The following is a 14,235-nucleotide window of genomic DNA, read 5'->3' as shown; positions in this document are numbered from 1 at the left end:
TGCTGGCAGCGCGCTCCCCCAGCCGGCCGTGCGCTGCGGGAGGGCGCGTGTACCGCTGCCAGTCCCTCCGGCCGCCGCCCCCAACGCGCTCGGGGGGTGCGGGGCCGGAGGAGAGGTGCGGGGCAGGTACGTTCCGGCCGAGGGCGAGGAGGGAACGGGCTGCGCCAGGCCCCGGTTACTCCGGGTGTCCCTGCAGCCGCCTGCCCCGGGCCGGGCGGGACGGGGCCGCAGCCGTTCCCCGCGGCTCCTCCCCGCCGCGCCCGAGGCGCGCCGTGACCCGCCAGTGGTGCCAGTACGCTCCCGATATATTTATTTAAAAAAAAAAAAAAAAGTATTTATTTTAAGACTGCGGGCTGCGGCCCGGGAGGCCAAGTGACGGGTTTCGCGCCGGCGGAGCCAGCGCGGCTGCTAAGGGGAGCGGGGCCAAGGCGTGAAATACCGGTACGGGCAGCGCGAAAGAGGATGCTGTGCGGGGGAGGGGCGGGAGCTTCGGGCTGGGGGCGGTGCCCCCCGGGCATCATTCCCTGCCCCCCAAATCCCGGAGGAACCACGGTGGCGCCCCCGCCACCTCCCCCCGGGGGGGGGGGCAAACCCCACGCTTGGGGCTCCGGCGCTTGCTGCGGTCAGAGAGGCGGGCCCGCCCCCTCTCCCGCCAGCCCCGACCCCGTTACCTGCCCCCGCCCCGTCCCCGCCCCGGCGGGGGGTGTCGGCCCGTCCGCGGCGGGGGCAGCGGGGCGCGGGGGCTGTGGGTGGCGGTGAGGGCGGTGTGTGTGACAGATGTCCTCCGCTGACAGCCCTCGGTATCAGCCCAGTGGCTCCCTGCCATTGGCTCGGTGCAGCCGACCGGCAAGGCTGCTCGCTATAATAACACTATGCCCGCCAGAGGCGGCAGCTCAGACGGCTCCGCCGCGGCCGCGCCGCCGCTCCGCCCCCGGCAGCCAGCGCCGCGCCGAGCCTGAGGGGCTGCGCCCCCCGCCCCGCCCGGGCCGGCCGGCGGCGCCGCACATGCCGCGGGACCCGCCGGCCCGGCCCTCCCGCCGAGCCGAGCCGAGGCCAGGCCGGCCTGAGCGCCCCGCCGGCGGCGGGGAGGCGGCCCCGGCCGCAGCCCCGGCCCCATGGAGTGCTACTACATTGTCATCAGCTCCGCGCACCTCAGCAACGGGCACTTTCGCAACATCAAGGGAGTTTTCCGAGGTCCTCTCAGCAAGAACGGGAACAAAACTCTGGTAATGGCTTCTTCTTTCGCCTCCTCTCCTTCCCTCCCCTTCGCAGCAGCGTCCCCGGCTAAGTGGGAACCGCTGCGTGTGCACCGCCAGCGATGCAGGCAGACGGCGTGCGGGGCCGGTGGTTATTTTTTCTTTTATTCATTTTTTTGCGCGGTCGACGGTGCCTTTGCTAGCGCGGGGATGCGGTGCCCTCAGCTCCGGCCTGCCGGGCTCCCCTCCGGGCGGGGGGGCCGCCCCCGGCTCCCCGTCCTCCCTGGGGCAGGCTGCGCAGCGGCGGGCTGGGTGCCTGCGGCTCCGCGCGTCGTGCCGCCGCGGCGGGGGCTGGTGGCGGGGAGGCGGCGAACGGAGAGCCCGGAGACCCTTCCCTCAGCCGGCAGCCGCGGGGCTGGGTCTCCGCCGCTCTCGGTCCGAGGCGAGCTCCGCGAGTGGCGGCCGCCGCTCCGAGGGGCGTCCCTGGGCGAGGAGGAGGAGGGGGCCTGCGGCTGGGTGACCGGGGGGCTGCCGTGCCCCAGGGACGGGCAGGGGTCCTGCTTGGTGCACCGAAGGAAGGGGCAGAAACTTGTTTACTTGAGGTCTGAGCTGTTGGGGCAGGGAGAGCGGTTTGTTCGAGAACGGCTTTAAGAACCGACATAAGGTTTTTGTGTCTTGGTCGCCAATTTTTTTTAAAAGTAAAGCTCTGGGTTTGAAAGGGATGGATGGCTTTGGGCAATTCGGCTCGGTACTCCGGGAAGTCTGTGTGGGCTAGTAAAGCCGGCAGGTACGATGCCGTGCTCTGGTACCTCTGCATCGGTTGGGTTTGCTGGGGTTTTTGCTGACTTGTTTGGACTCGCGTCCCTACTATTACTGAACTTTAATGAAGGAGTCATGACGCGATGGCATTGGCAGGACCCGTGCTCTCCTGCCCGTTCAGGTAAGAGGGGTGTGGGATAGCAGCATCGCCTAGCAGCTCAGCCACGGCACGGCGAAGCGCGGACGGATGTCTGGAGAGTAGGATGGAGCTGAATGAGGGGCTCAGCCGCGTTGTGTATCGCGCTCTCCCATCACCGTCTTATTCCGAAATCCCCTTTGGAGGAGGTGGAGCAGAACTTACTCACCGCGTTCTTGTTCCCTCGAATGCACGACCTATATTGATGGGGAATTTACTAAAATACTTAACATTTGCTGGAGTTGGCAAGCTTGCAATTTCTCCCTAAATAAAGAGATTAAAGCAAGTCTGAGCCAAGTCATAAAAATAGTAACTACTATGAGAGAATCTGAGGCAGGTTTTTGGACTGTTTCAAATGTAAGGTTCCTGTTTGCATTGTAAATTTTATCACAATTTTATTTGCTATGAATTCTGCATATTTTTTGGGTAGGGATTACAGTCTTGGAATTTTAAACAAGTGTTTGTAGTATCCATGAGATGGCAATATGCATGTAATATTTCACTATTACGGTTACAAAACCCAAGACCTACTGTAGAAATATTTGGTACGCTTTAAATCACTGCACGACACATTGCCTTCTTTCTACTGAACAATTTCAGTAAAGATGTATTTGGCAGGCTGAGAATACTCTGATGTAACTTTTGGACTGTGTATTATCTTGCGATTCGTAATTGATTCTGCTTCAATAGCAATTTAGTCTTGCTTTTTAAATTTTTTTTTTTTCCCTTGGCAAAAAAGCAGCCCTGCATTCTCAACATTCCTGATTGATTTATTTACTGATAAAAACATTAGTGATCAAAATATGTAGGGAAAGACTGGCATTAGCTTAAAATTCAAATAAATGTACTGCATAGGTTTTGAAATGCCCTTACTCTGGAAGGAAGTTTAATTCAGCCCTGCTTTTCAGTGAGGCAGGATAGATGAGAGGGGAGAAAAGATACTGTCGGTTATGTGGATTTGCCATGAGAAACCCTACCTTTAAAAGCTTTTGTCGTGGGCAGCGAGCAGGGTAACTGTCAAAGTTTTTGCTGGGTTAAAAGGAGAGAGTTCTTGGTGTTGGCTCTGTGGACAGCAAGGCAAAGTCCTTCGCTATGAAATAAATGGTGCATATGCAGACGTCGAGACTTCTGTTTACATTTGAGTGATTTTTAATTTAAAGGAGGTAAAGATACCGCTGGGTTGTGATACAGGGTGGTTGGATAGTTCAGGCTAAGAGTTCTGAGGGGCTGCAGTGCGTTTCAGCCAGCTTCTGTGGGAAATTCCAGTGTTACATCACTCCAGGGGATCAGTCACTCTCATGGTAAATAGGTATTTGAAAATCTTTGTTAATACGAGGAGGAATATGTCTTTAAAAGTTCTGGTAAGAATGCAGCCTTTTACTATGCTCTTGGTGTCTTCTGTCCTAGAATAAGGCTAGGAGAAACAGCCGTTTGTAAATGTAAAAACCAGAAATATTTTGGAGCGGCTCTGACTCAGGTGTCTCGTCCCGTTTTTCCGGAAAGCATTCCGTCTGTCTGCATCTCTGCTCCAGGCTTTCTAAAGCCATTGCTTCCTCGTAAACTGAGGAGAACCTGAAAACAGCCTCTCCTTGTACGGCATAGAATTGCTTCTGTGCAGAAGTTGTGTTGGTTAAGCTTTGCTTCTCTTGAAGAGTTCTGCCACCACACTCTTATCTAGACAGACAGACGACTGTACGTGCTGCAGTAGAATCTCACAGCAAGTAGGATTGCTGGCCCTGGACAAACGATGAGGTTGTGGTTTCAAGATGACTTCACATAGCATATGTCCAAACCTGCAGCTGGTTAGGGTTCGGGGAGGGGGGGAGAGGAAGGTCTTTTGAGCCTTTGGCTATTGTCCCACTTTGGAGTGACCTGGTATTCACCTGCAACTCACCTTTTTTTGCCCTACTCTCCAAGAGAGGTCACTGAGAAACACTTTTCCCTGGCTGTTTGTCCCTGCAGGTGATCCTTATGTGTTGATTCTCTGCCCATGTCCTGTTTCACGCAGAATTAGTCATTTGGAAGTTTTGGTTCAAAGCTCCCAGAAGGTAAAAGGAAGAGAGAGCTACAAACCCTTGCTCGCCTAGTAGGGAACATGACGCACAAAGGTTTGTCCTTCCAAAAAAATGTTTCTGAGCAGAGTGCATCAGAGAGTTGCTTTTCTGGTAAAAAGATGGAGTAACAGTGTGTTTATATTGCCTGGTTCCCAGGCATCGTCTTTTTCTAAGGCATATCTACCTGTAATGCCTACCAAGTGCAGGGCTTTGAGTTGGGGTTATTTGGGAGGTGGAGAAAAGTGGGTGAGGGATGAATATACAAAGTAGGAGGAGGAAGGGAAGGCCACGGTTCTGTCCCTCAAGGGATGACATACAGGGAAAACGTCAGCTTGGAGAGAAGTGAAAGGCACAAGAGGGAACAAAGCAGAGGGTGGGTTTAGGCAAACTGTGAAAAGAGGCTACTGTAAAACCCCACTTTTTTAGTTAAATAAGAAAAAAATGCTCATGAGTGAACCTCTAGTGAGATGGTGGGGGAAGATGAAGGAACGTGTATCTACATAATAGTTCTGGTATCAGATAGCACAGCTTTGCACGGTACACATTACATGTGCTCCCCCAAGCCCGCTGCACAACTGCTCAGTGTGGGTAAGGACCACTCATCCAGTCGTCACCTGCTGCTCCTTATCAGGAGGAAAAATCTCAATTATGAATTGATGGGAAACATGTGGAAGAGTAGCATGCAAACTCTTAAAAAGCCCTCGGAAAATGCAGCAGCGTGGTTAAAAGATGCTGGTGGTATTTGGGCTGTTGGATCAGGGTTTATGCTCTCCCACTGCAGTTTCTGCTGTCCTAAATATCCTTCAAATATGTACAGTCTCGTAACGATAGCTCATCTACTCCTGGAGTGCTCTGTGGCAGCTCTTTGGAAGGGATTTTTTGTTGGGGGAGTGCTGTCCACGTGAACCGACTGCTGCCTGGTCTTTGCGTGGCAGATGGATTTTGAACAAGAAACTTAAAACTTACCATGTGGGTCAGTAATACACAATGATGATGCAAATTTCTGATGCTCTTTCTGCATTTTTATGTAACATTGCTTATGTCTCAGTGTTTTAATCAATGAGTATTGGCCTGATTGTGTGGCCATTTCAGCTGAACCTTGTCAGGGTTCATACTTGGTGACTTTGAAGCTTTTCCCAAGGCTGTTCTTTTTAGCAGTAGCAGTTTATAGAAATTTGTTCGCAACAAGCTCATTCTTTTGTCCATGGTCTCCAGAAGCTTTCATGTACTTACTGTGTTCTTTTTTTATGCCTTAAGTTATTGATGGCAAATTATACTAGTCTGTCTTTGTAATTCATCTTCCTTGCTGTGGCTGCTGTCTCGCAGTTTATAATCTCAAAAAGTATTGAAACTTGTATGAAAAAATAGCTCTCTGTAGGGAGAAGTGGGTTGTTTGGAGTCACAATCATAGGTGATTTGCTAAGTCCTTGAAATGTTTTTCGGAACATAAACCGAACCATTTTAAGGCGTTATCCTAGCTACATGTACGCTCTCCGGTTGGTCAGCAAGAGAACTGACTCTTTGCTTGGTCTTCTGCGTAGCTGGTACATGGGTGGTGACAGAGTATCTGCTGTTTCACCCGGAGATATTCCCCTCCTGTAAATGGCTCTGTATCTGTTTCATCGAGGTTTGCAGTGATGGAGAACTGGCTGTGTAGGGCTTGTTCACTTCTTTTAATTGGACAAATATATTTTCTCTGTTGGTGATCAGAAAGAGTAAGGACCTGTAACTTGGCCAAGGAGTTCAGTGAAAAGTTTAGACCTTTATACAGTATAAATTGTTACTGTAATTCTAATTTTCAGTGTCTTGTTGAAACCTATAGCAGGCAGGTAAGATCAAAAATTTCCTGGGAGGTAGTTGGTTAAAGAACCGTAGTTTCAAACATACCGAACACAGAAATCTATTGGTGTGTATAACAATCACCTCTATATATTGTTTTTTTTATATATATATATACACACACACACACACTTTGGTTATAGCTATGTACACGTGGGACTTCAGGGATAGAATTGAAGTAGCGATCCCCAGCTCCAAGGGAGGCAGGCACTAATAATCTCAAACTGGAATCAAACTCTGAACTCCACGTGGTAAGCCTTGTGGAGAGGAAGCTCACGTGAACTTCAGGTGGCTACCGTGTCGTACAGCTTCACGCCTCCCAGTCAGCTTGGACATGGGTGTAGGGAGCCTGTGTTGAAGTTCAAAATACAAGTGTAGGTACAGGTCTGTCTAAAAAAGCTGTTGGGTGTCCATTTAGACCATCTTTTATTAATCCAGTTGTTGTACCTATTGTACCATCAGCTATCTTGCCTCTTAGGTTTAATGAACCAAACTGCTTTGAATTTTTATTTATATACCTCTGTGTGTGTGTGTGTAAATACTTAGAACTTCTCTTAAAAGAAGTCCTGGGGTTTAGCTCTGCTGTTATAAAAACTCCATGGAGTTCAGATACTGATAGTCTAATTTCTTCTGAAAATGTCATCTGTTGTTTAGGCTGTTGTCTTTAGTTCTTCTACATGTTGTAGATGAACTGAAGTAAATATGTTGTGGTGGACATAAAAATCTATTTTATGAGAGTTTCTGTTACAAATATCCGTACCTTATGACAGTAAGAAAGCAGTAAACTGCCTGTAAAACAGCTTTCCTGATAAAGAACACTGAAGCTTTTGTACATCTGCTGATTTCTAGTCATCTAACACATACGTAAAATAAACAATCCTTACCTATTTACCATAGGTTTATTTTGAATACAGGTAAAAACAGCTCCTGCAGTTCTGTTTGACATGTTGTATATTGCCAGCAGCTGAGGGTAATTTTTAAATTAAATCTTAGACATGCAGAATGTAATGAAACATTGCGATGCATTGTTGTTTGTCTTCAGCGTTGCAGCATTTGTAGGGCGGAGTTGTTAGGCTGGAGTTACATTGGTTAAGGGAGAAAAATCACTTGTTACTTTCATCAGTGTTTTGTCCCCTGTGGATCTTTGGTGTTTCAGCGTGCTCATGACCTGAGTTTGGAACTTGAAGATGTTCACATCTTGGCTATGAGAGAAGCTGAACAGCTCTAGCTTATTGAGGTACTAGAATGACAAAACAAATTCTACCTAATTCAGTTTGAATAGTTACCAGTGTCACTTAAATCATGACTGAAAGCCAACCACTCAGAAGACAACAAAATAATTTGATAAAATGGAAGTAACAGTACAATCATATCCGTATTCTACTTCTAGAGATCCTTTGTATGAAGGCGAGCGACTCCTTTTTTTTTTTCTTTTTTTCTCTTTTCCTCCTTTTAATAAGGTGTTTGGTAATAGTACTGATTCAAAGTATCATCAGCAGGGTCACTTTGGTGATTTTTAGGCCAAGAGGAGGCTGTCAGAACTTAAGTGCATTTCCACAGCAACTCTGAGAGGTCGCGAGTCTCGTGCGGTGAGATGCGGCACTCTCGTGTCCATCAGGGTCCCTGTGAGTGCATCGTCTGCTCTAAAAAATAGTTGGAGCTGGAGTCCAATGTGCAGCAGATACTAACTGGGACAGTTTCTGATTCAGAGCTACTACTGAGGCAGACTTTTGTACTGTAAAAGCTTATTAAATGCATGGTAAGCTTCAAACACATCAGTATTCTGCTGAATGTAATTAGAGTATTACCATGGTTAAATTAGTACACTTGTTTAGTTTTTTCAGATCAAGGCCTTAAAGAGTAAGTCTGAGGGAGAGCTTTTGCCTTGAATATTTTCTGATGCAAATACCCGTAGCACACTGTTAGCTCAGAATATGTAACATTAGTTTTAACACGTTGCTCAAATACGCTAACTGGAAAACAGCAAGTTAGCTTCTGTATTTTCAAAACCACACATATTTTTGGAGTCATTAAACTTACTGAACCTTCTCAAAGGTACAGGTTGCAATTCTAAGTGTCTCACCTTTCTTGTAGGAACGTATGGATTTTCTGACTTTCCTTCCGATCGGCAGGGATTCGCCTTTCAAAGAACTAGTTAATTGTGAGGAGCACATCTAGAGGACATTTAGGTTAGCATGCTGGGTTTTTGAGTAGGACTCGACTAAGTAGCTGCAAGGTCTTGGATGCCTCTAACTGCTGACAGTATTGCCTTTTTTGAATGGCACTTAGGCATGCCAACAGGAACAATTAATCTCTGCAAAAATCAAAGCTATTGAGTAGATGCATCTTGAGATGTACGGATGGACTAAGATAATGCCACAAAATCAATCCAGAGTATTTTCTATTATTTAATATCTTGATACAGTTAATAATGATGGTGGCCTTATTTATAGCATAGGTTCTTTAACACTGCCTGGTGGTGGTGGAGAGTGAGTTGATTTTTTTTGTTTGCTCGCTTGTGATTCAAATGTAAACACGGGAGGGGGAGTGAGCCTTCCTAATTTAGCTGTATCTGGCCAATCCCTTATAAACAAATACTAGTCAGACCCTTTTATTTTTCCATGCGTTTTCAGAGCGAGAACAAACGCTTTTCCTCCAGCATTCTGCAGAGACTGTTACATGATGAGCTCTGACTTAATGTCGCTTGAAAAACCCCAAAGTAAACAGAACAACATTTACTCACAAGGAGGCACAATATTTGTCATGTTTAACCTCGTGTTTTCAGTAGAGGTAAGAAACTGCCTGAAGGCAGCAAAATTCCAGGAAACTGGAATTCTAAACTCATAGTGTAATTAATTTATTTTGTTAAAATATATTTACGATTCCTTTCCTCTGAGGACTAGCCACGGCCAGGCTACAGATTAGGCAGAGGGTTTTGTTTTTCCCTTGGCAGAGGATGTTTGTTCTCAGCTGAGTTGTGTGCAAACATGAATTTCTGTAGAATGCTGTTTTTGTAAATCAGTTCAGATAGTAAATTTCCAAATACTCTCAATATGGAATTTTCCATGGTGGCAGTTATACAGATAGTGTTGTAAGAAAGGAAATGCAATTTCTTCCCCCACTGCTCTCAGAGCAAATCCTCAAATAAGGCCTGGAGAGTAATCTCCAGATCGCCCGCCTGGCATTGCTCTCCTAATTGCATACGATAAATAACAGGGCTTTGACTTAAAATTCTTGAAACGTCTTGGAAAATGTTTAGATCTGGTTTGAGGAACCCGAGAGATTTTTTTTTTTTTAGTATCTCGTTGACATTCTTGGTTTTACAAATGATTTAGGACCCATCGTGCTTTTTGTCTGACCATGCTGGTTTCCATTTCTTTTAAAATTTCTTTTCTTTTTTCTGTGTAAAAATGGTATTTTTAGAGAGAATGCTTTCCCCAAGTATCAAATGATCAGGCTACTTCCTCTGGGACCTAGCTCGACTCAAATATTCATGTTGCTAGCTTTCTCACAGCTAGTGTATAGCCCTGTTACTTTTATTGACCAAATCTTGGTCAGGTCATTTTCTTCGTAAAACTTTGTAGTGCAAAATGTCTGATAGAATTTGCCTCTTCACCTTCTAGAAATAAGTTTCTGGACTAGGAAAGCTGCTTCCTTTCCAGCTTACTGATAACATACTTCCACAGCAAGTATAAATCAATGTGTCTGAGACCTGTGAGACGGAAATCTTTAAAAAAAAAAAAAAAAAAAAAAAAAAGTGAAAGTCTTTTCTGTGTGTAGGTGTCCATAAAGGTACTGGATTTATGTTTTTTTTTTTTCAATAACTACACTTGCAACTTGATTTACATGTAAATTACAATGTAATTGTTCTTTCAGCATATCTGCTTAAACAGCTGCAGTCTGTAAGTGTTTAATTTCTGCTGAAAGTGTTTTTAACAGGAGACCACAACGCCCATTTGAGAGCAGCGTATCAGCTACTGCTTTGTAACACGCATTTTGGTACGATGTCTGGAGTTAAAACTTGGGCACGCGTTGCGTCTGTACAGGACGCATGCAGGGGTCTGGCCGAGCAGTCCGTGAATCGCCCTCAGCCTAAAGCTGTATGGCAGCAGGCTTTTATTTTATTCTGTTTTTTTTAAACTAGTCATTACTGAAACATATTACTTAGGGGAGTTTGCTTCAAGATGTTTAATTGTGGAAGATGTTTGGTCTTGCTCTGTTGGGAAGAGTTGGCTTTCTCGAGGGGGTCCCCTTAGAGCCTTGCTGGTCTTCAGACCAGCCCGGCCGGGCTCAGCGCGTGGCTCTGGGACTGGTCCCAGTTCGCAGGTTTGCCGTCCGCCGTTTCCGGCAGCGCTGCCCTTCCGTGCTCGCAAGGAGAAAGGGCGCCTCGTCTCCCAGTCTCCCGCCAAGGCCGCCTCGCCTTGACTTCCAGGTGGGTGGCGGGGAGGGGTGGTGGTGGGGAGGATGGGGGAGCGACCCGAGCCCCGCGCGGGTACCGGCCGCGGGGCAGCGCTTCGGCTCACCGCTCCCGGTGGGCAAGGGGCGAGTGGGCCGTCGGCTCGCGCTCATCTATCCATCTATCCATCTATCCATCTATCCATCTATCCATCTATCCATCTATCCATCTATCCATCTATCCATCTATCCATCTATCCATCTATCCATCTATCCATCTATCCATCTATCCATCTATCCATCTATCCATCTATCCATCTATCCATCTATCCATCTATCCATCTATCCATCTATCCATCTATCCATCTATCCATCTATCCATCTATCCATCTGTGGTGCGTTCGGGTTTTTCATGTGTGTTTGGGTAACTTGTTTTTATACCCCTAAATGTTAATACTGAGGGAAACAAAGCAGCTCATAGGAGACACCGAGAATGACTTACCTGTCCCGTTAATGCAAAACCTCTGCCCCATTTTTAATAGCACGGGCAGGCGCTTATCTTAAGCACTCACTTGGTTTGGTTTCTGAATTTAAAAAAATGACAAAGTGGCGGTATGAAAAATAACGTTATACCAGCCATCTTGGGCTTCTTATGTACTTGCAGCATAGCATGCTAGAGTATAGTTTCCAGTAGTTGTTTTTGTTTTAAAGTATTGTATTTTTACAAAATATTCTTTATTGTCAAAAAATGTCATACAAAGTTTAGGTTTGCTTAAAAGAGAGGTTCTGGAAACTTAAAGTAATTACAGAAAGAACGTTACGCTCTTTTACATCAGCAACTGTTTGTATGAATAAAAGTGGTGTTTAACAGAATTTTTTAAAAGCAAAATAACTTTTATGCTGCTTATTTATGATACATTCTTAAAATATACTTAGTTGATGCTGTAGAATACTCTGAGGTTAGCAGTGGGATATAATGCTGGATAGATTTGGGTTTAGTTGGTTCTTTGTTTTGATACTTCTAATAGTAATGCTGATTTTCTGTTTTAAGGAAAATATTCTTTCACGAAGGAGAAAAATCAAGATGGTATTTGCTTGTCCTGCTGTGCAAATGAAGCACTAAATCAAACGGCCCCTGTTTGTTTGGCAAATAAGCGAATGTGTGTGAACTAGCAGGTGGAATTAAGGATTTAGAAGAAGATTAAAACAGTTCTAAAGGACCACTTCCAAAGGTTTGTGGGGTTGTAATACTAACGGCCTGTGGAGCAGAGAGGGGAGCTTGCTACCGACAGGGTGTCGGAAATACGTGAGAGTTTCGTTACGAAACACCTTTGAGTGCTCGTGGGTATGGAAGTGTCAGGGCGATGTAATTGGAAAAAGCCTGACGAAACCTGGTAGCTGTAGCATTACGCTGGCAACTGCAGCTGGTGACGGAGTGTGCCCGCTCCCAAGAGGGTGGACCTGCTTCATAAATAACTGAGAGATAAAGAAGAGGAGCAGAGTTCTCCCATGCGCAGCTAGGCGTGCGAGGGAAACAAAAACACCCAAGCTATTTCATGCAGAGGACAGGAAGAGTTACCGAATGACAGCAAGCAATCGCAGTGATAATGGTAAGATGGAACGGGAGGACCATGGCAAAGGTTTGCCTGTCGCCATCAGCATATTGGTGGTGGCAGTATTTGCCAGTATCTTGTTCGTTCAGGTTCTTGTGTTGACAAACTGGATGGGCTTGGAGAACTTTTGCTTAGTCAAACTCCTCTCAGAGGTGTGTGGTGGGAGGCAACAAGCTCAAGAGATGCGAAGTTCTGATCAGGTACAAGGAAAACGAAAAATTTTGAGGGTGGTCCAACACTGGAAGGTTTTCCCAGAGAGACTGTGGGACCTCCATCCTTGGAGATGCTCAAAACTTGACCGAGAAGCCTCAGTCTACTTGGCCGTGCTTTAGGCAAAGCGTAGGATTAAGTGTCCCTTCCGTCCTCGGTCAATGTTGCGATTCATGTTTGATCTGTAGGAGGGTGGCTTTAAATTAAATCTTCTGTAATGAGGCTCCTCGGGGAGCGAGGCACGTCGCTGTCACGTCCTGCTTGCAGTCTTTCGGGACCACAGGGTGCTCGTGGCTCACCTCATCCCCGATGACGGATGGCTGGCGAGAGCGGTGTCCCCACTGACTTTCTCTGGGGAACTCCTAATCTGTCAGAGGTCTGAAATACAGTGCTTGTTTCAGCTCTGAGTAACAAATAAATCAAATGCAACTGCTGAATCTACTTATGTTTTTTGTTTAGGGATTCCTGAGCTGAGTCATGCAATTCATAGACGGTGACCCAATTTGTAATTAAGAAAGATGATGGACTCGGAACTTGTCCAAAAGTAATTCGTATTTAGCTCTCGCTCTCCACAAATCATACACGTTATCAGCAGTATTTTAGTGATTACACTTTTCATATTAAAAATTGCTGGAGTATATAATCTTAATTTTGGAAGAGCCTTTAAAAGGTACTCAGGAGCACTACCGAAGAAGTGATTTGTTGTCATTAGAACAGCATTAGGCAGAGGCAAGAAAAACTCAAGCTGAGCATTTTCGAAAGGCATTGTATGCTGCACTCCTGCATTACTGGAGATGCAGATTGTTGCAAAGCGGAAAAAATAAGGAACAAGCCATAAAGATTATCTTCTTCAGCCCACAGAGCTCTTGCACTAGTGGGATGGACGGTGTATACTTCCATAGTTTGAGTATTTCCAGGAAACTGGTCAGGTATTTTGCATTTTTTCATACAGTAGGTATGGCGTGCTTATGGGTTGATTTAGTTTGTTTTTTATATGCTTAGTTAAAATCTAATGTATATTAATATGTAATATATCATATGTATATATTATTTTAGGGAAAATATTTTTATATATTCTATTTTACATACACATTCTGTCTAATCAGACCTATTGTTTAACATAGCGGTGTGGCATCTTACTCATTTCTTATAGTCCATGATTTAGGTAAAGCAAATGCGGTTCTGAGGGCGGGCAGTGCCAGAGCTCTTCCCGAGTGGCTGAATCGCTCTTTTCTGTAGGAAGGGGCTTTTTGATACAGACAGTTTCCAACCACTGGAATGGGACTGAGCGGAAGACCGGCCTTGGAGAAGTCCCCATAGAGCGAGTTTCTGTGAAGAGTGCGTGTGTCTTCGCCTGCCCCCATCATGGCAGAAATTTTGAGCTCGCTTTGGGCGCTGCAGGCCAGGCAGTGGCTAACGCTGACCAGGTCGTAGTCAAGAGATGAATGTTGCATTTATTTTCAAATTGGTTCCTAGAGTAACCAGAGCCATCGATAATCGCCTTCTAAAAAAAATCCGTCAGAAGTTTGATGCATAATAAATGTGAAAGCTATAATATGGAATAAATTATCAAATGTCTCAAGTTCAGTGTCTCTTTGAAGACTACGGGGGGGTAGGGGAAATTACACTTGTATTTTACACCTGCCAAATTGAATTACAGCAACGAATCTGGATAATTACAATTCAGAGACCATGATTTATTCTCACTGTTAGGTAATTAGAAGCAGGACTACACTTGAAGGTTCAAATTTGATTCTTGGAAAGAGTCCCTCGCATGAATATGACCCGTACAGAAATCGGTGTTTTCATCTCTTCTATTTTAAGAATTTTGAATCATAATGTAAAGTGACTCATCCATTATTTCCTCATCTCTTCATCAGCGAGACGCACAAGAAATTGTTCCTTTGATTGTTTTCCTGCAAATGTGAAATCTTTACGGCTTATTCTCTTTTCAACAGGCATTCATAAATCCA

At 45.8% G+C, this 14,235-nt stretch overlaps 1 protein-coding gene across 1 annotated transcript in view; it reads left to right on the top strand.

Moving 5' to 3' along the window:
* Positions 1-1,100: 1,100 nt before the first annotated feature.
* Positions 1,101-14,235, top strand: part of ZNF804A (zinc finger protein 804A) — a gene marked incomplete at its 3' end in the record, with an annotated part of 150,158 nt that continues 137,023 nt past the window's right edge. Inside the window, exon 1 of the mRNA XM_082001823.1 lies at positions 1,101-1,226. Coding sequence (XP_081857949.1) covers positions 1,116-1,226 — 111 coding nt within the window. The 5' untranslated portion in view covers positions 1,101-1,115. The remainder of the gene's footprint in view (positions 1,227-14,235) is intronic.

This window comes from Phaethon aethereus (genome assembly GCF_964289735.1).
Source record: "Phaethon aethereus genome assembly, chromosome: 6".
Lineage (NCBI taxonomy): Eukaryota > Metazoa > Chordata > Aves > Phaethontiformes > Phaethontidae > Phaethon > Phaethon aethereus.
The sequence above is the reverse complement of the archived record's forward strand: the minus strand, read 5'-3'. Positions and strand labels throughout refer to the sequence as shown.